This window comes from Cadophora gregata (genome assembly GCF_030347475.1).
Source record: "Cadophora gregata isolate MNR1 chromosome Unknown scaffold_5, whole genome shotgun sequence".
Taxonomy (NCBI): Eukaryota; Fungi; Ascomycota; class Leotiomycetes; order Helotiales; family Ploettnerulaceae; genus Cadophora; species Cadophora gregata.
In genome coordinates, this window is record NW_026695928.1 from 1,994,538 (window position 1) to 2,016,217 (window position 21,680).

A 21,680-nucleotide genomic window follows, 5' to 3' on the forward strand; every position below is an offset into this window, starting at 1 on the left:
GTCAATGATGATATCGACATTTGATTGAAGTCAATGCAGCTTCTTGGCCAACGTCCTGGACAGGGAGGAACGGCTGTCCCAGCCGCCAGCATGTCCACATCCTTTGGATATCAGCAACCTCAATGCCAGTCTTGGTCTCCCCGGACATAAGTGTTGTCAGAGTTGGAAACTATCGATATGCACTGATACGGGTCCATAAGAGACATATGTCCGGCCGCCGTGCAGCAACAGTGACGATAAGCGTAAATGGTCGTGTTGTATCTCATATACATCCAGCTAACTGGATGACTGACATGGCGACAACCATAGACTCTATCCGCGCGTGCAGGCGTGTCCATTCCGCCTCTCCGAAATAGGCATATTCCGAGGTCTGTGAGGCTCACAATCGTTGATAGTGAACAACTTCGGATAATCCCATGCGGAAGTGTTACAACTGACACCGGAGGCTAAACAAGTAGTTTCGCCGAGCAGATCTACCAGCCCGCATCTATCTGTACAGGCCCAAATATACTATGTCCGACATGACAAATCGTTTGACAGTCATTATTTTTTGTCTACCAAGTGAATCTCGAAGCCTATATCTGGGGTTCGTTTGGATGATCTGCGACAACATTCTAGGATGCATATGCAGCAGAAGAATCTTCTCCCCTCGTGAGTTGTCAACGGGCAGTACAAAAAAGCATGGCATGCTTATCTGCATGATGCTACATGTTCAGTCTTATACTGTCTGATTACGACGCAGCCCACCATATCGATCGTGTGTCGAGGTGCTGGGGCAGGAAAAATTGGCAGATGGTCATTCTTCTTTGGCCACTTCGACCGAACTTCGACATTATCACGCGGCAACTCCTCCATTACTGCTGCAGGACATTGGGAGTGTTTCCTGAAGTAGACTGTGTCCCACGCCAACCTGGCCTTCTGTCTCTTTAGCAAGCAATGACATCCTTTCTCGAGACAAATGGACGTAGTCCATCGATGAACACGAACTCAGACTTTGCTATCGTGAATAAGGAGGGTGAAAGTAGACGTGTTCAATTTCCGTAAAATATATATGTATCATCCTTCAGAAATACATCAGCATACCATGCGAACGTAAGACTGTCAATACGTTGCGGGCATTAGACTGAGTCTTCCTCCGTCGACCAGTAATACTGTACCAGTCAAGTATGCACCAGCTCTGCTTGTGAGGAACAAGATAACACCAGCCATGTCCTCTTCAGTACCGACTCTCTCGAGAGGAATCACAGATCGTGAAAAAATACCGTTCCCGATGATGCCGGCTGCCAACTCAGAGGGAAACACTTTTCAGAGTCAGACATAGCCAGGAAGTGAACAGAGAAATTGCCGAGAAAAATCAAGCAAGGCATCAGAATCAGGCAAAGACTTATTTCACTTGACGGAAGGTTGCAAGACATATGGCCAGATAATATATGAATAAACTTACACCCTGGGGCGAGAGTATTGGATCGTATCCCAAATGGCGCCAATCCTGTTGCTAATTGCTTCATCAAATGCGTCGTAGCAGCTTTAGACTGTCCATACGCGAAGCCACCTGGGACAGCACGATTGAAGCCACCAATACTACTCGTGGCAATTACCTGACTTTTCTGCTCGACGTTTCCTTTCTTATTGCCCTCATCGAGAAGTTCAAGGAACGCGACAACAGTAAACCATACAGCAACAGTGTTCAACTCAAATGTGCTTGCATAGTCTTCGAAACTAGCATCTCCGTAGGCTTTCTGAAAGTCCGCGATACTCGACTCGGCTGTGATCGGTATGGACTTTTGGGGACCAAGTATTCCTGAATTGGCAACGAGAACATTTATATACCCGACTTCTGATTTGATGATAGAAACGAGGGAGGATAAAATGTCCTTCGAGGTGACGTCTCCAACCAGCGGAATAATATTGTTTGTATTGACCGATTGAGCTGCTTTCTCGAGAACTTCTTTCCGCCTGCCAATGATATAGACTTTGTGTGCACCATTGAGAGCCAAAGCTCTTGCCATCATCAATCCAATTCCTGCTCGATATCAGTACGCGATCTGCAAAGTTCCGAGAATGGCTGGAATATACCTGATCCTCCTCCTGTGATTACCGCAACAATGCCATCTACATTGAACAGATTTGATGCCTGAATTGAAGTGGTCGCCATCTTGATTAGGATTTGAATTATCGATATGCAGTGAAACGCACAAAGAGATTGCCACTTATCTACTACTTACAATAGCTCTAGATCATTGTCTACGACCTCCGGTCTCAAGATTAGGTCCGAGGTTGCTGACATATGGGCATCATTCCACTTTGGCGGTGAGTTCTGCCACCCCACTGCTCCAAATCCGAATTAGCGTCAATCAAAATATCGCAAGGCTGAAGCTTTTCTTGACTGACGCACTGCACAACGTCCACAAAATGCCAAAACGCAAGAGATCTACCTTTGATGGTTCGGGCGATCGAGTCCAGCATATGCGCAAGGAAGATGCCGAAGCAAAGCTCACGCAGAGTAAGAGATTGCTTCACAAAGCCCTCAAAACAGCGAAAGGCTTTCAGCGGCAGAAACTGGGGAATCGATTGAAAATCGCAAGGGCGGAGAACAAAAGCGAGGATATCATACGGATCAATCGAGAAATAGAGGCTTTAAAGATGATAAATCTGGACCAGGCCACAGACTCTCATTTACACAAAACCTTGTTGAAAATCAAGAGACTGGCGGAGAGTGAAGTGCTGCCAGAAGAGGTGAGGAAAGTGGTTCCGAGGCCTGATATGTCAGAGGAGATGATTGCAGCATCGAATAATGTGTTGAGTGGGATGACGAATACGAAACCAGTCAAAGATGCAATACCGCAGATTATCACCGGGATGTATATTGCGATGGGAATTCCACCGCCAGCAGCACCTAGCAAAGGGAAGGGGGGGAAGAAGGAGGAGGTCAAAAGAATACTGAAGCAATCGAAAATTGGAGTCTCCCGACGAGTCGATACGGACGACGAAGATCTTGAAGCAGAAAATGAAGGGCCCAAATCCCAGAGAGTAACAACAAAAGACCCTGCTTGGGACGGATTTGAATCACCTGGAGATGACGAGGACAATGGTGATGAGGATATGGATTCCGAGGCAGAACTGGCTCGCTACGATGCCCTCCTGGGCGGTTCCTCGGACGAGGACAGTTTCAACGAAGAAGAATACGCCGTTGAGAGGAAGTCTTATCAATCGAGACAACGTTCACTCTCGATATCGTCAGCTTCGTCTAAATCAACTGCTGAGATCACAAAATCACAATCCCCAGAGGCAACACAACGGCGAGAGAAAAGCTCAAAACCAAAGGTACCCATCAGTGCCCCCAGAGGGTCAACCTTCCTACCGAGTCTTAATGCTGGTTACTGGTCCGGATCTGAATCATCTGCATCTGATTTTGACGATGCTCCTCCTCCCGTCAAGAAGAACAGGCCTGGCCAAATGGCACGACGGGCTATAGCTGAGAAAAAACATGGATCAGGTGCGAATCATATCAAGAAAGGTTTGCCACCTGTTGCAGAGATGGGCAAGAAGAAGGGTGACGGATGGGATGCGAAAAGAGGTGCGACTGATGGCGGAAGGGGCCGAAGGGGAGGATTTGGAGCAAGGGGGAGAGGTGGCAATGATAGAGGTGGAAGGCAACGAGACTTCAGCCAGGTGACAGGGGAAAATGCTATTGCTGTTGAGCCTAGGTTTCGGGAGAAGAAGAGAGACGATGTCGGCGTACTGCATCCCAGTTGGCAAGCTGCGAAGAAAGCAAAGGAGGAGAAACAGACTGCAACATTCCAGGGTAAAAAGGTCACTTTTGATTGAGCTAGTTTCGATACCCTTGAAATGAACAGAATCTTGAGAGTCACACAACGCTGGTTTGAATATGGAGTGGAGGTGTTGCTTCTCAATACTTTCCGTTGCGCTGCGATCAGGATTCTGTTGATCCACCGAAGCGAACCCTGTCAAGAATCCCAATCCTGATCTTAACGCAACGGATAGATTCCGGCGCAAACGTTCTCGGCGATTTTAAGTGCTTCCCTCGAGCTGATCCTCTCCAAAATCTATGCGATCTTTAGCAACCTTGAGCCTGACATGACATAGCAGACTCCTTCACCGCAATCCAATTCTCTTCCTCACCACCCAAAGAATAACCATCCCAAAGTTCCCAAAGCCCCAGCATGCACTACAGCATGAACCCAGCGCCCACCGAGTGCCTTCCCATACCCCTCATCGTGAGAGGTAATCCTTCCAACAGCTCTCACCAATGGCGCAGCATGATAGGTGGCCAGAGCACCAGCCACTCTCCGACTCGTTTCATCCACAGGCCGAAAAGCAAATATTAGAGCAACGATATTGGAGCTCATGAGTAGGACGGCATATTGACGTATCAGAGCGTGCGCTTGTGGAACAGGTGTTGAGAGCTGCTCGTTTGGCCTGAAGAAAAAGTTGAGTGATGCCGGAAGCTCGAGGAGAGCGTGAATCAGAAAAGCTGGGTTGATTATGGGCATTTTTAACAGACCGAGGCAAGAAAGCTCACTGGATTCGCGTGAATTTGGGGCATGGAATACCGCGTGATGAGTTGGAGTTGGATAGGTAACAACTATTTACGAGGTCTAGGTATCGGCCCATGCAGTAATCATCGGACCGGCCGTCCACGAGTTCCGGGCTGCCGGGTTCCCTACTGTACCGACATCTCGCTTCGCTTCCGCTAAGTGATAACAACAATAATACGCCGCTTTCAATCAGTGTAAATTGGAAATGAATAAAGGGCCTACCGAAATATTTTAATCTCAATCGAAATTACATCTTTATCAAGTGGCAAATTAAGTAGTCTCCATGAAGTTCGGAAAGATATCTGTCCAACACTCACTCATCAACGCGAAATTTACACATCACACCCAAAAAGAAAGACTTCTGGGCGGCAGTACACTGAGTCAAAATCGCGGATAAATTTTGCGCTCTCGGTCAAGTCACTGGGCTTATACTATGATAGAGTCACGACAGAGCTGTCACACACCCAGGTCACCTCTCTCGTCCAATACCGAGATAGAAATCCCATCCCCGGCCAACGCATCTATGCTAGGCTGTAATAAAAATAGGAGGAGGGTTCGTAACATTGTTTTGCAATACTAGGCATGAATTGACGGTAAGTGGAAGAGGAAAGTAGGTCTCCGATTCGTCGGTGAATGCAGGTGTCATTCTTACGTTTCCCGCTCAGAACCAGTGATGAGAGAGATTAGAGATGCCTGGTCTCTTGGACACATGATCTTTACTGGATATCACAACTCTACGGGTACAACTGGAAGGCTCTCAGTCCTGGAGAATTGCTGACCAACCGTACGGAACGTCAGGATGAATTCCTTACAAGGCAGCATTACTAGAGGAAAGAGTGAGGTATTTCTCTTCCCTGATTTTGAAGCCAATTTTAGCGTATTCCTCCTTGTTGTTACCACTCGCAGGTCTGGTTGCAGCAATCTGGAACTTCTGGCGGAGCCCCTTGGAGTAGTACAGAAATTTCTGAGGCGAGACAATGAACATCTGCAGATGGTGCCATGGCTGATCAGGGCAGCTTGCTCTTGCGTTCAATTGGAAGCGAGATGTAAAGCTGGCAAGGGCATTGATAAATCTTCTCGTTCGGCAATTCTTCAATTTTCATGATCTGCCACCGAACAGGTGTCATTATCTATATTAGCTGCCATTAACTACATTTAGTGGAGCTGATTAAGGTATCTCATATCACTCTTTTTGGAACATGCTCATCATGCCCCTGGCGTAGCTGTCACGAACAGAAACCTCAGGCAACTGGCGATCGACGCGCCCGTCTGATACCACGAACGTTGAACTAGTAACTTATCAACAGTCTCACACGATACCAATCTCACGAAAGATTCACTCGGACTCGAATGCAGAATGATTAAAGATCACCAAAAGATAGAATTGCTTCATATCAGGGACAGGGAAAGTCTATTTATATCATCTACCAGCCTTTATCACCAACAATCCTGATGTCAGGATGTTGATAGGGAGTCCAGAGCCTTGATCTATTTGGTCTAAATTGCCGCTCAAAATTTTCTCCCGTTTTGCAGCGACTTTTTCCCGTGCGAGTGATCTCGGGATCGGGCTCTTGGTAGGAATCTCTTGCTCGCTTATTCGCAAATACTCTTGCTGCCTTTCGCATCTTCTCTTCCAAATCATCTTCTTCGTCTCTGCCAGTTTTGCGCTTACACTTAGAAATTTGAGCTCTGCTATCGCGGAGAGTCCAGGCGACGTGCTGGTCGTACTTTATGTTGTACATACGGCGCTGCACTGGATGTAGTAACACCTCTTTTGCTTCATTGATCTGTGAAACTGTCAGTATTATACGTGTAATGAAGGAATATGACGGCATATACTCTTTGGAATGCTTCTGTGGAGACCCGGGAGTTGTTATTCTTGTCGGGGTGATGCTTCAAGGACACCTTCTTATATCCCGTCTGGATATCATTCATGCTGGCGTCTCGAGAGACTCCCAGGGCTTTGTAGTAATCGAAGAAGGGCTCGCGATCCATGATGAGCGACTGCTGTTTGTTTATGGGATATAATGATTATATGAGGTCTTGTTTGGCGCTGGCGGTATGAGATGGTTTAAAAACTTGTGCGACATTGATTGTGAGTTGGAAAGGGAATTTTCCCGTAGAGAAGTTTGAGTTTATAGTATACTATGATTATTGGCATGTCAACTGAAGGTTGCGGCTCTAACTGGGCGGTTCGCTTGTCAATTGTGGTACCGAGTCGCTGGCGTCACCGTAAACCAGATTCCGTTGGAAGCTATGTGCACACCACGAGGCTGCGTTCAAACAACTCGTATTTGCTGCTTGCAGCCTACAAACTGGGCGAAATAGTAAGTCTGCTTATTTGCTAGCTAAAGCGCTACAGCTTAGTGCTTGGCTTGGACTTGGACCAGTTCTTTTGTTTGTTTTGATACCTCGCTTATTTTCTCACGTGCGGGCACGTATCAGGAAATCCGTCGTGGAATTTTGAAGTCAGAAGTGGTAATTGTGTCTGGCCAGAACTCAGTGAACTCTACGTCCATTCATTATAGATAGATGCTAATTTTCTGTGCATGTTCAAGTCCCCTTTGTGTTGTGTCGGTGATATAAAGGCGAGAAAGTTTGGCAGAACCAGATCACCAGATGCACAGGAAAGTCAAGCCAGCTAAGACGGTTCCTTGGGGAAAAGTCATGTAAACAAAATCGACGATAACGCGACTAATTTGCGGGTAGATCCAATATCAGCCAGGGCAGTCATAAGTCACCAGCGCCGACACTTTTAGCAGGCGCGGGTGAGGTATGGGGGGCGGGGACTAATCACCCAAGTTTGTGCAAAGAGCTTCGAAATCATACAGCGGCCAGAATGCAAAATTCTATAGCAGATTCCAATCTTTATTTATAATGCGATCAAGAATGCGGATTGTCAGCAAAATAGGTCCAGAACAATGTGACCTTGAATGACGGCCAGCATTTCAGCTGCCAATGCTGAACAGGGCCATATCTCTTTCGCTTTTAATAGCCAGCACGGAAACAAAAGATCGATAGAATACGAAGAATTGGGGCTAAGATACAGTTCGAAGATGCAACTCCATCCGAGAGGCGAAAAGTTTGGTTGACAAGTCAGATGTCGAGCCACGTGACCAACACGCTGCCACAAGTGGGAGTTACCAATCGCGATCTTATTGAAAGTGATAAATCCCGAAAAAGGATGTCGGAACATGATTAAGAACAGCTTGTTCATCGGCCTACCTGACGGAACATAGGGGCTGAGCAACTCAGATAAGGCCGAACTACTATCCAGCTGCGCCACTCGCCTCTGAACAGAAATATAGAGATCAATTTGTGGCTTCCAAAAGATAGTAAAGATATCATCACGAGTAAAAGTACAGACAGATCGCCGGCGACAAATTTGTCCCTGCTGTTGCCTGCACACTCTTTCATGCTGACAGTCCTCGTCTACTTGACGAAGCTGGAATGGCCGCACCGAAAGGTCGAACCACAAATGAACAACATGCTATGGAAGCAAGTCTACAGATATGAAATAGCCACAATCTGCTCAGGCCAGCTAGTGACTGTACCACCAAGACTTTGGAGGTGGATAATCCTGACGTTAAAGCTGCTGACGTCGAGGAGTGAGTGAAGAAGTACAAACGAGAATGATTTAGTCTGTGCACGCCTGATACTTTTGTCCTGGCATGCCAGTTCCAGTGTTATTTTGCATGTACGGTCACAATGATTGACGATGAGGAGTCCAACCTTCGAGTTCTTGAAGCGTCATCCTGGGGCGACAGCAAAGTTGGATTTTATGTCACCGACTTTTGGGAAACTAAAGGTAGTACAGTACCCCCCCTGTCCCAACGTTAAATCGCCACTGGCGCCTAGGCAGCTGCTTTTACGCTGCTCTTGAGTGTTCCCCTCACGCTTGCTCTGTTAACATACCAAAATCGCGTCACGTTATCCCCTTGTCAATCTTTAAAACAGCACGAAATCCTTCTATTTCAAGTATAAATAATAAATAGAGCCGCCCCACAGTTTAACGTTGGGACAGGGGGGAGTACTGTAAGTCTGTAAGGCATCGCATTCGAATGCGAGTAAAAGCTAGCTTAGCGACCTAGTCCGGCCCCGGCAGCGATGGACGTCCCGGAGATAAATGGCCTACGCTGCGTAGTGTCTAACATGTCGCTGTCAGAGAGTCCCCTTCCGCAGCTTTTAGCTTGCGAAATAAAAAGATAGGCACTGACCTCACTCTTACAGAAGATAAGACGGTAGTGAGGCAAACATGTTTTGATCAAATAACTAGTACTCAGTATATATTCCCTGCTGCCCTGTTCAAGCATGTGCCAACAGACATTTCAAGAGTGTGTTCTCGTGGTGACATAATTCGTTAAAGTCGTTGCTGCATGCCGCCCTGGCGGTGGCTGGGATGCGGCATCTCACTAACCGTCCCGAGCCTGAGAGCCAAACAAAACACTACCAGTACAGTAGCTGCTGCAGGCGCACCACTTCCCTGCAATCGAGGGGCAGGGCATGGCAGGGCATGGCAGGGCATGGCAGGGTCCATCGGTAGGGTAGGGAAGCCACAACCAAGGTCCAAGCCCAAGCCCACTGGTGACAATCCCACTAACTTTCTTTCGTTACTAGGTACTGACCTACCATCAGGGCTGTCACTCGTTTGCTGCTCATCGATTTTGTTGAGGATAGCCCAGGCGGCATCCAATTGTTGCATGTACTTCCAGGTTTGCTGTAAAGGAGACACTGAAAACAGGATCTTGGCTTCTATCACCTCTCTTTTACCCTTGTAACCACCTACTTTGCCTTTCCTTAATCAACCCCTCCATACTCGACCGCCTCCTCTAGCACCATAGGACCACCCCCTCCACACTTTACGGCAGGCACACGACCCACTCCCGGTATCAAGAGGAACAGCTCGAACTTCTTTTCAATCTGTGAACTTGCTGTCTGAGCCTCGGCAGAATCAGCTGCTTGACTACTCAATTGCACAGGACTGTGTCCCTGAGCTGGAAACTTCTTCTCCACACAACACAGCTGAGATCTCTGGTAGAGCCTCATACAGCTTCACATACCTCAATTGACTCGAATTTGGACCGCAGAAATCGCCGCCACCATGTCGCCATCTCTAGACACCCACAGTGGGACGAACAACCAGTTCGGAGAGCTCAATCTCTCCATCACAGGCTTGGGAGTCGAATACCCTCCATATCAACTCCACCCAGAAGCTCTGGATACTCTTTGCAAACGCCACTATCCAGATACACCAGCGTTCGTCCATCATACCACACACACTCTGCAGATATGGAGAGACATAAACTGACCCTCGCCAGCATGACCAAAGTCCGCGCCATAAACAACTACACAGGAATTGATAGTCGCTCAGCAATTGGCACAGTGGACCACCCCATGGCGAACATGGACCGCGCACCCACGATCACAGAACTCTGCGAAATCTTTCTCAAAGATGGCGTTGCGCTCGCGGTAACCGCTGCCCGGAAAGCTCTCCACGAAGCACAGCTATCGCCTACAGATATTACGCATGTCGTTTCCACCACCTGCACAAACAGCGCAAACCCTGGCTTCGATCACTATGTGTGCAAAGGGCTTGGAATGACACAGCCGGTAGAAAAAGTGCTCCTGCATGGAATTGGATGTAGCGGAGGTCTTGCGAGTCTGAGAACAGCGGCCAACTTGGCACTGGGAAGTAGTTTTCGCGGGAGGAAAGCAAGAGTATTGGTCATTGCGCTGGAGATCAGTAGTCTGCTGGTGAGAAGTGAACTGGACAGCGTACATGAGCTCCAGGAGACAAGAATTGGCGTTACGCTATTCAGCGATTGTGCGAGCGCGCTCGTACTGAGTAACGGTATCGGTGGCGAAGATGCCGAGCCTGTGTACGAGCTGTTTGGGTGGGACCACAGGATGATTCCTGATACCGAGCAGGATTTGGGATTTGATGTTGATCCATTGGGTATATCACTCTCTGTTCTTCACCTAACGTCGATGTTAACGAGCCTTGTTTGTAGGTTGGAAAGTCGTCCTCTCCCCTCGAGTCCCAAAACTTGCCGCAGCAGTCGTATCACCAACCTTTTCAGATCTCATCTCCACTCTCCCCAACCTTCCTACGAGCTACAAAGAAGCCTCAGACTTCGATTGGGCTCTCCACCCCGGCGGTGCAACGATCCTCTCGGGCGTCGAGCGCGCAATGAGTATCTCAGCAGAACATATGCGCGCAAGCTACGACACATATATTAACCACGGCAACTCGTCTTCCGCCACCATAATATCGGTCATGGATCGCCTGCGGCAAAAAGACATGGATGAGCTTGCGCCGGGAGGCAAGGTCAAGGATTTTGTAGTTGGCTGCGCATTTGGACCAGGTATTGCTATCGAGATGTGTATGCTGAAGAGGAATCTGAATCATGTGAGAAGGACGCTTGTCACTACGGGAGAGGCGACTCCGCCAGAGACGGAGAGCGAGGGCTCGAGAAGCGAAGGCGAAGCTGAAGAGACAGCAGCGAATATCAAGAGTGCGAAAGAGAAGGGAGTACAGATCAACGAGAAGTTGAATGATGTGCATCCAGAGGTTCCAGAACAGAAAGATTCTTTGAGCGAGGCTCTAAATGGTGTTGATCTGGATTGAGGATGTGGATACGAGGCGAACAGATCAGAAAGGGCACGCTTCGTGGTCCAACATCTAGAGGCTCACGTGTGACTAGATGACTTGATCAGATAATGTGGCGTTTTCAGAAGGTGGGATGACCATAATAACAGGATGAAGGGACGAGATCAGCATTCTGTTTAGATTCGTACAACCAGATAACTTGGTAAGATGGAGAACTTAGACTTACCTAGGTAACAGCACAAATGCAAATAGTTAAACATGGCCACGTGCAGTATTCGTAGATTGCGTTGTTGGCTGTCATTGGACCAGAGAGCACTGTCTAACCCCACGCACGTCAAAGATCTTTCATTACTTCTCGTGCATCTCCGGCGGGCGCTACTGAACAATTTTGACCTTGCCGCCTTCAAGTCAGCCTACCTGACGACACCTCTTTGTGCCTCCTTGGTTTTCGAGGTAGATGCCAAATCACAAGAGACCGAAAATTCCACTACTGAAGACATTTTGACTTCGGTCAGGTTTTCATTAAAGCCTCCGTTTTTGGTTAGTGATATTATACATACAGTCCCAATACTCTTCTCGGGCGTTCTCTCCCCACCGTCCACTTCCTCTCGAGGTATATGAGCTGTGGAGATGGTCCCAAAATCATAGAACTCCAGCGCACCATGCAATACCAAATAATACCCCACGCCACGCCATGCAAATCAGCCCAATGAAGCTGCACTTTTCCGAGTGAATCCCTAAGAAGTATTGGTAGCACAATGCCTATGCGGCGATGTAGTGTACGACAAGGATTAAGCGGAAGGCTCAGAGTCCCATCATCTGCACATCGTCTTCCTCATGCATGTCGTCTCCATCACTATCATCATGCTCATCCACCAGACGCACGACCTGGCTCCCACCAGCTCTCCTATCATGCAAAGCTTCGCTCCGGACCATTTCCTCTTCGTCGTCCTCATCCTCCTCGCCCTCCTCATTAACCAAACCCTCGGTTTCAAGTTCAAGCTCCGCTTCATCAATCCCCGTATCCTCATCTTCATCATCGCTCGAGATGGCAGGTGGTGCCATACCACCCATGCCCTTCAGATCCTGTCCGCCAGCGACCTGCTTCTCCTTGAAAATGTTCATACCTTTCATCTTGCGGAAGCGTTTCTTGTTGAGGATACTGGCGCGGCCTTCTTCAAGGAGTTGGCCTTTCACGGAAGGTGTTACTTGGTTGCCGTTTGAGTCGTTGAGCCAGAGGGGATTGATAATGCCTTTGGGCTTGCCGGCTGGTCGGTTGTGTTAGTTTGGGAGTGGAGGATGATGACTCTCAGGGTAGTTCGAGTGTGGACGGGGGAACTCACATAAATCGGTAGCCTTGGGTCCATCGCCCATATGCCACGCGAAAGGAATCAAGTGCTTCACCTCCAAATGTTCTTTCCACTCCTGCCTCGTCGCAAATGCCGGATGATCATCTAAGACTGTCTTCTCACCATCTGCTCCCTCAATAACTTTCTTCGCTCCGCATTTCGCCCATAGACATGTCACTTTACCGAACTCTTTCTTCTTATGTACGATATGAATGTGTAGACGCAAGGTCTCCAGATTGTGTAACTCGGCTTGGCAGCCTTTCCACTCGCATATAAAGGGGTAGAATATAGGCTCCGGCTGTGGGATGAAGGGCTGGTGCCGGACTTTGAACGGCCGGCCTTTCTTCTTGTACGTAGGCGTACTCGTACCGCTAGAGCTAGCTCGTGCCTTAGCTTTCAACTCCGACTCGACTGTTTTGAAAGGGCGACCTCGCTTCTTTGGCGTGGGCTCTACGCGAGGCTTGTTGCCAACGGGACGGCCACGCTTTTTTGGCACTGTGTCTGCTGGTTTGGCTTCTGCGCCTTTGAGTGGTCTGCCTCTCCTGGCAGCAGATGATGGAGCGCCTGAGGGGTAGGGACGGGAGTTTGCTGCGGAGTACGGACTTGTGCCATAGAACGTCGCTGGACTTGTAGGTAATACTACCTGGAAGCTGGATCTAGGCGATGCCGCGACTTTTGGAGTGCTTGAGAATTGAAGGGTGCTTTGCTGGTAGTGTGAGGGATGTGCAATGTTTGCAGAAGCTCGGAATGGTGCCTTGGCTGGTGGGGGTAGATCGGTTCGGGCACGCCCCTGACCTATCGATGACTTACCTCCATGGATCTGACGGGATGGTTGACTGGGCCTTTCAGGGTATCCGAACCTGCTGACTTGGATTTCAGGAGGTATTTGAAATCCATAGATGCTGGAGTAGGATGCTTTCTGGCTTTCGGACGCTGAAGTGGTAGATCTGTTGTCTAATTTAAGCGAGACCGGCTCAGGGGAGGGCGACAAAAGGGGTCTTGGTGCGTGATCAGTTCCAGGTTGCGATGAAGAACCCTGAGTTCCAAAACCAGGAACACTTGGCCGTTGAGAGACACCATTCGCGGCTGTTGTGCTTCCAATAGAAGCATAAGGCGTTGAGTAACTGGGAGGACGGATTGGCTTGGGAAGAGGGTGGCTGTTGCTTCCTTGGTGCATAGGTTTTGACGAATACTCTCCTCGAGGGTTCGAAGAATGCCCCGACGATTGGTGAGCGACTCTAGATACACTAGACGAAGAACTACCAGGTCCCGAACCAAAGGGAGAACGATAGCTCCCAGCAGCAATACTTTGTTGGCCCGTCGTGCTTGGCGTTGGCATATTGATTAGCCGTAGAGCAAAACCTCCCGGGTCAACAAGATCCCAAGGAATCGTACTGGATTAAAGCTCTCGCTCACTATTTGAGGCCTTCCTTCAGTCCATACAGGTAGTTTTTGAGAGCTTAGGCAGGGTGTTGACTTAAATGGAGCAGGCAGGACATCACGTGCTACCGATATCTGTAATTTACTATAATTAGCATCTCGGAAAAAGAGTGGAAAAGCCATACGTGATTTAAAATGGGAAGCAAAACAATATGCAGCCATAAAAAGAGCAAAATATAATGTGTTGTGGCAAACAGGAGATGGTGAGGGTGGTTAAAGCGTAAAATGAGCCTGAGGCCCACTCCAAACGCCGCGAAATTTAGAAAGAGAACTCACGGATTAAATGAGGAATTGTCGTATTTGGCCAACCACGCCTGGGGCTGCACGAAGACGGCACGCGCTTCGAATGGATGAACAAAAATGAAAAATATAGACGCTCCTTTTGATGCTTCCAGCGATGCCCCGGACGTGAGAGATGAAGGCGCGTCGGGCGTTGAAGTTAAAGCAAACAAGGCGGTCGTGGTTGTAATCTCGCGAGCCTTCTCCGCTTACACCAGCTATATTATGACTAAGCACCTGAAGCTAGTGCGCTTGGCTCAATAATATTTATAAATCATAATCTAAGACCAAGTTTATATTTAAAGTAATCTTTTGATCAATTTATTGTTATTAAAAATGAGAAATTAATAATAAAAATAATACTCTAAGAAAGTATAGTGTTAAAATAACATGGGATAATATGTATTGTTTTTTATAAACTTCCTTAGGTAAAAATAGATGCAATAATTTTATCTAAACCTTATAATTGTGAAAGGTCGCAAAGCTGAATTTGTTCTGGATAAGGTTGTAATAGCACGGTTTAGCGTTAGCTAGCACGTGAGCGAAATAACCACGGATCAGGTGATAACCTCTCTATTAGCGCGAATATCAAGCTGAGGAGCCCTCGATTCCGTGGAGGGCGCTCGAGCCTATATAGACAAATTCCCCGGGCTATTCCCGATTAGGCCTAATTACACTTGACGTAAAACTTGACGTAAACTCCCATAGTAGCGTAGAGCTATTTCCCTTTGCGTATAACTAAGTGGGTAACTGTCGGTAAACCCCTTCAGAGTTAACCGAGCTCTACCGAGTCTTACCGAGCTTTGCCGAGCTCTAGACTCTTCCTAATCGGGTATAGTAAAGAAGTAGTTACCACTACCTTTACAAAGGTAGAAATCAATTCACTTAGAAAATAATTTTAGATCAACTCAGCAATTCAATTGAAGAATCCATTTCTGGATCATATAAAGATAATTAAGCCATATTGTAATCTTCATAGAATAATTAGTCAGTTGAATATCGTTTGTGATTGGTCAGCTTCCAAGCGCTGAAATAATCCTGCGAGCTACGCTAACTCATTTAGGTTTCAGGTTACAGAACGCTACACCAGTAACGCTAACGAATCTCCAGGTAGGCTTCTGCAGCACAACTTTTCACTCCTCTCCTTCTGACCACCTTCCTTGCGGCCTGCAACCAGGTTCTCTATTCATTACTATTCAATCCATGACTTCTTCTCCTTCATAGACTTTGAGCACATTCAGTAAGACAGAGCTCAAAGGCAAACCACGTATCATTGCTGCCGTAAAGCACAACTAAGCCTTTCTACGAAACTGTACTTCGTCGCTTGTTCCCAATCAGGCGAGGTTGAGGAGATATTCAGGCAAGATGGCGTCCGTCGTACCTGCGATGTTTGCTGAAGCGGGATTTGAATGACCTAATGCCGGTCTTGCAAGTGGTTCTGTTTTGGTGATGGTATCTGGTCCCCAGTCGGCCGGAGTTATCATTTGTTTTTGAGGATATAGGTAAGTTCTGTAGTTAATGAATGCGGTGACCTAGCTGTCACCTACAGGTCCTTTCTATCCCGGCAGAGCTAGTCTTTTTCGAAATCTTGTGGTGTCAAGTTACACTAGTGGTGTTGCTGAGTTGTAGGTAGCATTATGAAACTTGACTGAAGACTCGATTGCGTGGCTTATCCAGGATACAACTGTCGAGTGTTAGATCCTAACTACTTCGTGGAGAGTGGTTGAGCACTTGTGGTCAAGACACGTAGAGTCTGTGGAGGAAGCCCTGGCAGAGGAAACGATACGCACTTGGACCTTCATTGATGGTGAGTGCATGTTCATGGGCGTGTCTCGCTGAGGAGTTGTCGATAGAAATCCGACGTTCCTTTCCTACCGCGAGCTTGACGGTGATCTTTTTTCAATTGTAGCATTCTTCGCTCGGCATCCTGCCGATTCTGGTTCAGGAGCATTCTCACCTGCTGATCAGTTTGCTGCTGCACTAGTTCTCGTTCCTGATTTTGTGCATCTTCTCGTCGAAGATGCTGGAGAATCAGCTGTTGGGTCGCTTTAATAGAAGCTATGGGATTATTACAATACGAACTGGGAAACGCAGCAGCCCGTCTTCCTTCGACGTCACAGCAAACGAGCTACATCTCCAACTTTCCCGAGCACTCTTCTGATGCGGCTCGTCCCTTGGAAGAAGTTGTGTGGGATGATTTAATTCCCCTGAAGGAGTGTAATAAGCGGCTGCTGTGTATACTCCTCCAACGGGCTGCTCGACGAAACGGAGCGTTGGTTTCGGCGAGATGGTTGCAGCTTTGGGCTTTTTCTTGTTGCAGTTGCCATTGAGTGGGTTTCCCTTCATGACTTTCGGTATTTGGCCCGTAGTGATATACGACAGCCGCGTGCGGATATCCTTTTTCTCAGGTGCAACAACTGCAAATGTCGAATCTTCCATGTCGTCTGCTTGTTGGACTACTCTCGATTGGCAATCATTTTCAGATCCTTTGTTGACGCGTGCAAGGAGACTTCAAAGGACGTTTTGGTTGGCGATGCACTACTATAGATTTGTCTTCGCACTTGGTATCCGAGATTGCATCATGATGCCAACTATTGGACTTGGTGTTGTAGTTCGCTAACCATAAGTGGGGAGGGTTTGTGGTAATACTGGCAGATGCATCCGTCGATCAGTCAGGGGCTCCGTTGATGGTTCAGAGGACAGTGTCTTTAAAATATATTTGTGGATGTAGACGTGAAATTCAACGGGCTTGAATTGTCGCATTTGTTTATTTATTCAGAAGCAAGGAACCGACCAGTGGGCTCCTTCTTCTCCCGTTTGCATTGAAAATGACAGTTGCTCCTTCTTTTCCCTCCCGTCAAGAGATATCTATAAGCTGACTTCAATATACCTCCACAAGAACCGCGGGGAACAAATTCTCGCTACTTATTCTTTGATGGCTATTTCAACTTCAGAAACGTAGTCTGCTTGCTGTTTGCTGAAGATAAAACGAACACATTAGTAGGTTGTCGTCCCATCAGCCTGTGCCAATTCTATCTCCGGAGCTTTTGGCGCAGGACTTCGAGGTTTCCAGACGCTGGATGACACAAAGACTGCTTCCACGGCCTCATCTGATCGTCTTGGATTGCTGGAAAGTATCTATTTTGACTCTCTCCAACTCTCAATTCATGCCAATGGCAAGACTTAGCCTAGCTGGCTAGGTGGCAGACGCCAGTCAGAACCATGAAGATAGCGGACTTGTCAAGAGGAATAATTCGTACTTTACCGCCTTATCTGGATCTCACTGTGCCTGCTTCGACTACATTACTGTTTGTGGCGGTTGGTGCTTTACTTCATCCAAAAAGTGGTGGTCAGAATCGGGATGGTTCTGTTGTTCTCGTCTCCGTTCTTGCTTTCTTTATCGATCTTGACAAACGCGAGACCAGTGCAAATATTTGCCGCTACTGCTGCGTATGTAAGCCTTCTTGTGTAAAAGTTGAGTATCTTCTGATATGCCCATAAAGCTTAGCTTCGCTTCGATTCAAGTCGTGTTTGTTGGCAGCCCAAGTGGAACGACTTAATGATCTTTTTTGCGTTGGGTACGAAACACACATGCGCCGAATGGGACGAGAAAGCGCCTAGCAGTATACCTGTCCATTAAAAGTGCGGTGCAATGTATGAGAAACGAAATGCCCAGTCTCACGATACGATGTCGGTTTTGCCACTGTCATCAGTTCCAGCGGAAAAATCTGTTCACGGCGTCTTTGGATAATGTTTTATTTTCTGTCTTCATCATTCTTTTATCAGCTTCAAGATTGCAAGTTTGAGTGTCCTCTCTTGTCATTCTAATCAGTTTAGTCAGGGCACGGATCCATCCGAACTCTACAGACACGTTATCAATCAGTTTGAGTTCACGCCATGAGCCCTGGCCCTGCGCATTCCGGTACCCCATGAGTCTGAACACACTGTTTCCAAGTTTTGAAACGCTCATAGCACGTCCCTCTTTGTACTAAATCATCATGTACAAGCAACCCCGGCCTACAAGTATCAGAAGTTTAGTGGGTTATTTTGCTATCTGTCAACCAGCTCGATTGATTTAGACCTGAAAAACAAACAGAACATATTAGCATGGCAGCGATTGACGTAGTTCCCATTCTGCCGCCAAATTATTCCCACAATTCTATTTTAACTTTCCTCACTACCTGAAAAGTTCGAGCGATTATTCCCAAGGATCTGGCATCTGGAATATCTGCACCAGGTCGCCCCATGTCTTCGGTGACAAGGTCAATCCTATCCCAAAGCTGCGGGTCAAAGCGGGGTGGAGATTGTTTTCCAGACGTTCGATGATGTCTGATATGACAAGAACGACGATTGCATTCTCTGCATCAAGCTACTAATGTTTATCTCGTTATCATCTTCACGACCGAAAGCCTATTGTCTGTACCACATGACACTTTGCCACATAAATCCGATGATAAATGTTAAACAGAGCCCACGAGTCATTTGTTGACTTGTAGATGCAGGGTCCTGTGCGAGAAGAACATTCATTCCTACAACGAGAGACTTCCGGAGTTTAATCCTAGATGATGGGGAAGAGTATCCGCAGTGGAGTGAAAGCTTCGCCGCCATGGGCTGATTGTTTCCACATATCCTAGATTCAGGTGCAGTCATCGCTTGGTTTCAACCAGTATCTCCTTGTTTAAAGATGTGTCTCTAATTTCAAACCGGTCTCCCAGTCTTAAATCAAGATTCGCTATTTGCTGCTCTTGGAAACTGTTCAAGAAATAAGTTTCATCATCTTGCTCCCTCGCGACAGAGACTACTTTGGGAAGTAGCACACAATTTCCCTTGTACCTCCGTCTAAAACCATATCGACAGCAGCATGCTCCCGTCGTTGTGACTTGTGAGCTTGCAAGAACGTGAAGAACAACGCAGATGGAGCCTCCTAGTGCCCGAAGCAGTCCAACGATTTCGGTACATCGAATTTCACAGATTCCTGGAAAAGATCACTTGGATCTTCTGCCTTTCTCTCCAATTGGTACCTCCCTCGACGACGCAACTCTGAATATGGCGGACGACCTGGACCAAAAGGTACCCACATTCGAAGATGCAGACACAGCAGCAGAGGCAGAATTCTTCAATCTCCAACCACCACCCGCGTCAGCGAACGATGTACCAATCGAGGATGTTGTCAACCGACTCTTCTCCATCGAACACCTTCACTTCATCTTAGGAGATCACCATCTGTTTTACAAATTCTCAACATTCCTCAATCGCTTCAGACCGAGTCTGGTTCCGACCCTAATCCGATACCTGGAAATGCGCAAAGCGATGAAAGCGATCGAGTATGCGAACGCAGTCGCGAGGTCGATTCGCTGGCCATCGCATACAGATTACTGCAAGTTCTCGCGGGTTCAAGCTGCGTCGACCGATGCTCGATTTCAGGATTATGCAGCTAGAGAACTACTGTTACTCTGCTCGGAAGCTCTCCCGGCTTTCATTACGCACACACTGATCGGGGTCGTTAGTGATTGTGTCGCAAGGGATATAACTGGGCAAGGAATCCCAATAATGCGGGATCTGGTGGGAAATCTGGCTGAAGTTTACTGCCTGACCGACCCATCGGTTCACGATAATCCCATAATATTTGCAAGTGAAGGTTCGTTCTGTTCGGAAGTATACGACCATGGACGTTGACTGATCTACCCTCGCAGAGTTCCACAGAACAACCCAGTACGGCACGAATTACGCGATCAACAGCAACTGCAGATTCCTGCAGGGTCCAGCGACAGACAAGGATACAACTCTGAGGCTGGCAAAAGCAATATCTCTTGGACAAGAATCAAATGAAATATTACTGAACTAGTAAACCCCACCTGCCAAATGTCGTAATATGAAAACATAACTGACATACGCAGTCGCCGAGACGGAACTCCCTTTGTCAGTATGTTCTGGGCAAGCCCGCTTTTACCTACTTCCCACTGTCTCAGGAGTCAGGACTTCTTGGGACACACCTCGGGCCTTTCATGAAACCTTCCTATGAGGCCAATACTAACTCTCCACTGCGTGTAGATCTCCTCATGTGCTCACCTCTCTACGACGACAAAGGCGTAGTTCGCTATTTCATCGGCGCTCAAATCGATGTCACCGGGCTAGTGAGAGAGGGTCTTGGAATCGAGTCCTTCCGGGCCCTCCTTCAAAACGACGAAGCGAAACGCGTGGAAGCGAAGCACCATGCAAGTCACAGAAACCTACAATCCAAATTCTCCGCGCATCACCCGAAGAATAAATCCAGAGAATCTCTCGCCAAGCTCCAGGAATTGAGCACGATGTTCAGCCAAGAAGAATCCGATGTCGCCAGAAGCAATAGCCGTGGAGGTGACGAGTCAACAGAAGGCGGCTCTGTCAGGTCAGGTACACCGAACAGTGTGAAGAATAGAGGGCAATCAAAACGTGTAATTGGCGGTGATGAGGTTGTGGATAATGGTCTCAACTTCTCGCATATGAATATTAGTAATCCTAATCCCATGAACATGAACTTACCAGGAGTCTATAAACATGTAAGCGAGAAGGAAACATTCCGAAATCTCAATCCCTGGATTTGATTCCAGAAAATGTGCTTACGCTGAAAACAGTATCTCCTCGTGCGCCCTTACCCTTCCTTGCAAATAATATTCGTTTCGCCATCCCTCCGCATTCCCGGGCTTTTACGCACTCACCTCTTCACCAAACTCGGCGGTCCAACTCAAACGATCTCAGCTCTCGAATCCGCGTTTCGGGATGGCGCTTCGGTGACAGCCAAAGTACTTTGGCTACCCAAGAACACACACGTCGGCGAGAGGGGACGTGGCCCATCAGAGGTCAAACCTCGATTCATCCGTTGCACGCCTTTGCTGGGAAGCGATGACCGAGTGGGAGTGTGGATGGTGGTTCTAGTCCCGGTAGATGGAGAGCCCATGCATTCTAGTTACGGGACGAGGGAGCCGATGTATGGCTTGGTGGATGAGATGGCCGATGAGAGGAGGCGCCTTGCCGCGAACGGGAGTCGGTCGAGGAATACCAGCCGCGCAGGTTCTATAAGGGCTACTCCGAGTATAGATCTGACAGCAGATGGCGGCTTCGGACTGAAAAGTGTGAGAGGATCTAGGACGGGAATGTCTGTTGGGAGGGTAGGTGCAGGGAGAACAAACGGTGAGCCGGATGATAGGCATCTTTATGCCGAATATCTGAGGAGTTCATCGAGTGCTGGGAGTCGAGAAGGAGGGACGCCGAACACTAGGAAAGAAAGCTTTGCCATGTAACTGGAGAACTTGATACCCCATATGTAAAAGCTGACACATCAAATGTCCCCTCGAAAAATTCCGTTCACATCTCACTGCGGACTTAGAATCGACGACTAACACAGCTGGATGTGTAGTTAAGGTTATCGATGATGCCAATAGTAGAGCAGCAGCTAAGTTATTA

At 47.8% G+C, this 21,680-nt stretch overlaps 10 protein-coding genes across 13 annotated transcripts; 5 read left to right on the forward strand and 5 right to left on the reverse strand.

Annotated features, from left to right (window-relative positions):
• Nucleotides 1–87: 87 nt before the first annotated feature.
• Nucleotides 88–2,274, reverse strand: ONS95_011428 (uncharacterized protein). Its single transcript, XM_058505044.1, has 3 exons — nucleotides 2,077–2,274; nucleotides 1,445–2,023; nucleotides 88–1,301 (listed from the first exon to the last, which is right to left on the reverse strand). Exons 1-3 carry the CDS (start codon nucleotides 2,153–2,155, stop codon nucleotides 1,102–1,104), a joined length of 858 nt encoding a protein of 285 aa, XP_058359600.1. The 5' UTR covers nucleotides 2,156–2,274; the 3' UTR covers nucleotides 88–1,101.
• Nucleotides 2,275–2,412: 138 nt separating this feature from the next.
• ONS95_011429 (uncharacterized protein) lies at nucleotides 2,413–3,828 on the forward strand (the record flags this gene model as incomplete). Its single annotated transcript, XM_058505045.1, has 1 exon — nucleotides 2,413–3,828. One exon carries the CDS (start codon nucleotides 2,413–2,415, stop codon nucleotides 3,826–3,828), a length of 1,416 nt encoding a protein of 471 aa, XP_058359601.1.
• A 311-nt stretch (nucleotides 3,829–4,139) lies between these two features.
• ONS95_011430 (uncharacterized protein) lies at nucleotides 4,140–4,514 on the reverse strand (the record flags this gene model as incomplete). The annotated part of the gene is made up of 1 exon (XM_058505046.1): nucleotides 4,140–4,514. The coding sequence occupies one exon, from the start codon at nucleotides 4,512–4,514 to the stop codon at nucleotides 4,140–4,142; it is 375 nt and encodes a 124-aa protein (XP_058359602.1).
• Nucleotides 4,515–5,073: 559 nt separating this feature from the next.
• On the forward strand, nucleotides 5,074–5,703 carry ONS95_011431 (uncharacterized protein). Its single transcript, XM_058505047.1, has one exon. It carries the CDS (start codon nucleotides 5,359–5,361, stop codon nucleotides 5,662–5,664), a length of 306 nt encoding a protein of 101 aa, XP_058359603.1. The 5' UTR covers nucleotides 5,074–5,358; the 3' UTR covers nucleotides 5,665–5,703.
• ONS95_011432 (uncharacterized protein) lies at nucleotides 5,687–6,554 on the reverse strand (the record flags this gene model as incomplete). The annotated part of the gene is made up of 2 exons (XM_058505048.1): nucleotides 5,687–6,346; nucleotides 6,399–6,554. The coding sequence occupies 2 exons, from the start codon at nucleotides 6,552–6,554 to the stop codon at nucleotides 5,984–5,986; spliced, it is 519 nt and encodes a 172-aa protein (XP_058359604.1). The 3' UTR covers nucleotides 5,687–5,983.
• A 2,513-nt stretch (nucleotides 6,555–9,067) lies between these two features.
• ONS95_011433 (uncharacterized protein) lies at nucleotides 9,068–11,432 on the forward strand. Of its 2 annotated transcripts, XM_058505049.1 has the most exons (2): nucleotides 9,068–9,815; nucleotides 9,878–11,432. In XM_058505049.1, exons 1-2 carry the CDS (start codon nucleotides 9,661–9,663, stop codon nucleotides 10,797–10,799), a joined length of 1,077 nt encoding a protein of 358 aa, XP_058359605.1. In that variant the 5' UTR covers nucleotides 9,068–9,660; the 3' UTR covers nucleotides 10,800–11,432. The 2 variants fall into 2 exon arrangements, with proteins under 2 accessions (XP_058359605.1, XP_058359606.1); XM_058505050.1 differs by having other exon boundaries at nucleotides 9,068–11,432.
• Nucleotides 11,433–11,499: 67 nt separating this feature from the next.
• ONS95_011434 (uncharacterized protein) lies at nucleotides 11,500–14,456 on the reverse strand. Of its 3 annotated transcripts, XM_058505051.1 has the most exons (3): nucleotides 13,914–14,033; nucleotides 12,513–13,843; nucleotides 11,500–12,437 (listed from the first exon to the last, which is right to left on the reverse strand). In XM_058505051.1, the coding sequence occupies exons 2-3, from the start codon at nucleotides 13,693–13,695 to the stop codon at nucleotides 11,974–11,976; spliced, it is 1,647 nt and encodes a 548-aa protein (XP_058359607.1). In that variant the 5' UTR covers nucleotides 13,696–13,843; nucleotides 13,914–14,033; the 3' UTR covers nucleotides 11,500–11,973. The 3 variants fall into 3 exon arrangements, with proteins under 3 accessions (XP_058359607.1, XP_058359609.1, XP_058359608.1); XM_058505053.1 differs by adding an exon at nucleotides 14,235–14,456 and having other exon boundaries at nucleotides 11,500–14,033; XM_058505052.1 differs by having other exon boundaries at nucleotides 12,513–14,456.
• Nucleotides 14,457–16,295: 1,839 nt separating this feature from the next.
• ONS95_011435 (uncharacterized protein) lies at nucleotides 16,296–16,676 on the reverse strand (the record flags this gene model as incomplete). Its single annotated transcript, XM_058505054.1, has 1 exon — nucleotides 16,296–16,676. The coding sequence occupies one exon, from the start codon at nucleotides 16,674–16,676 to the stop codon at nucleotides 16,296–16,298; it is 381 nt and encodes a 126-aa protein (XP_058359610.1).
• A 1,937-nt stretch (nucleotides 16,677–18,613) lies between these two features.
• On the forward strand, nucleotides 18,614–20,376 carry ONS95_011436 (uncharacterized protein). The gene is made up of 4 exons (XM_058505055.1): nucleotides 18,614–18,877; nucleotides 18,953–19,875; nucleotides 19,931–20,081; nucleotides 20,135–20,376. Exons 2-4 carry the CDS (start codon nucleotides 19,152–19,154, stop codon nucleotides 20,244–20,246), a joined length of 987 nt encoding a protein of 328 aa, XP_058359611.1. The 5' UTR covers nucleotides 18,614–18,877; nucleotides 18,953–19,151; the 3' UTR covers nucleotides 20,247–20,376.
• ONS95_011437 (uncharacterized protein) lies at nucleotides 20,297–21,517 on the forward strand (the record flags this gene model as incomplete). The annotated part of the gene is made up of 2 exons (XM_058505056.1): nucleotides 20,297–20,776; nucleotides 20,852–21,517. 2 exons carry the CDS (start codon nucleotides 20,297–20,299, stop codon nucleotides 21,515–21,517), a joined length of 1,146 nt encoding a protein of 381 aa, XP_058359612.1.
• Nucleotides 21,518–21,680: the final 163 nt, after the last annotated feature.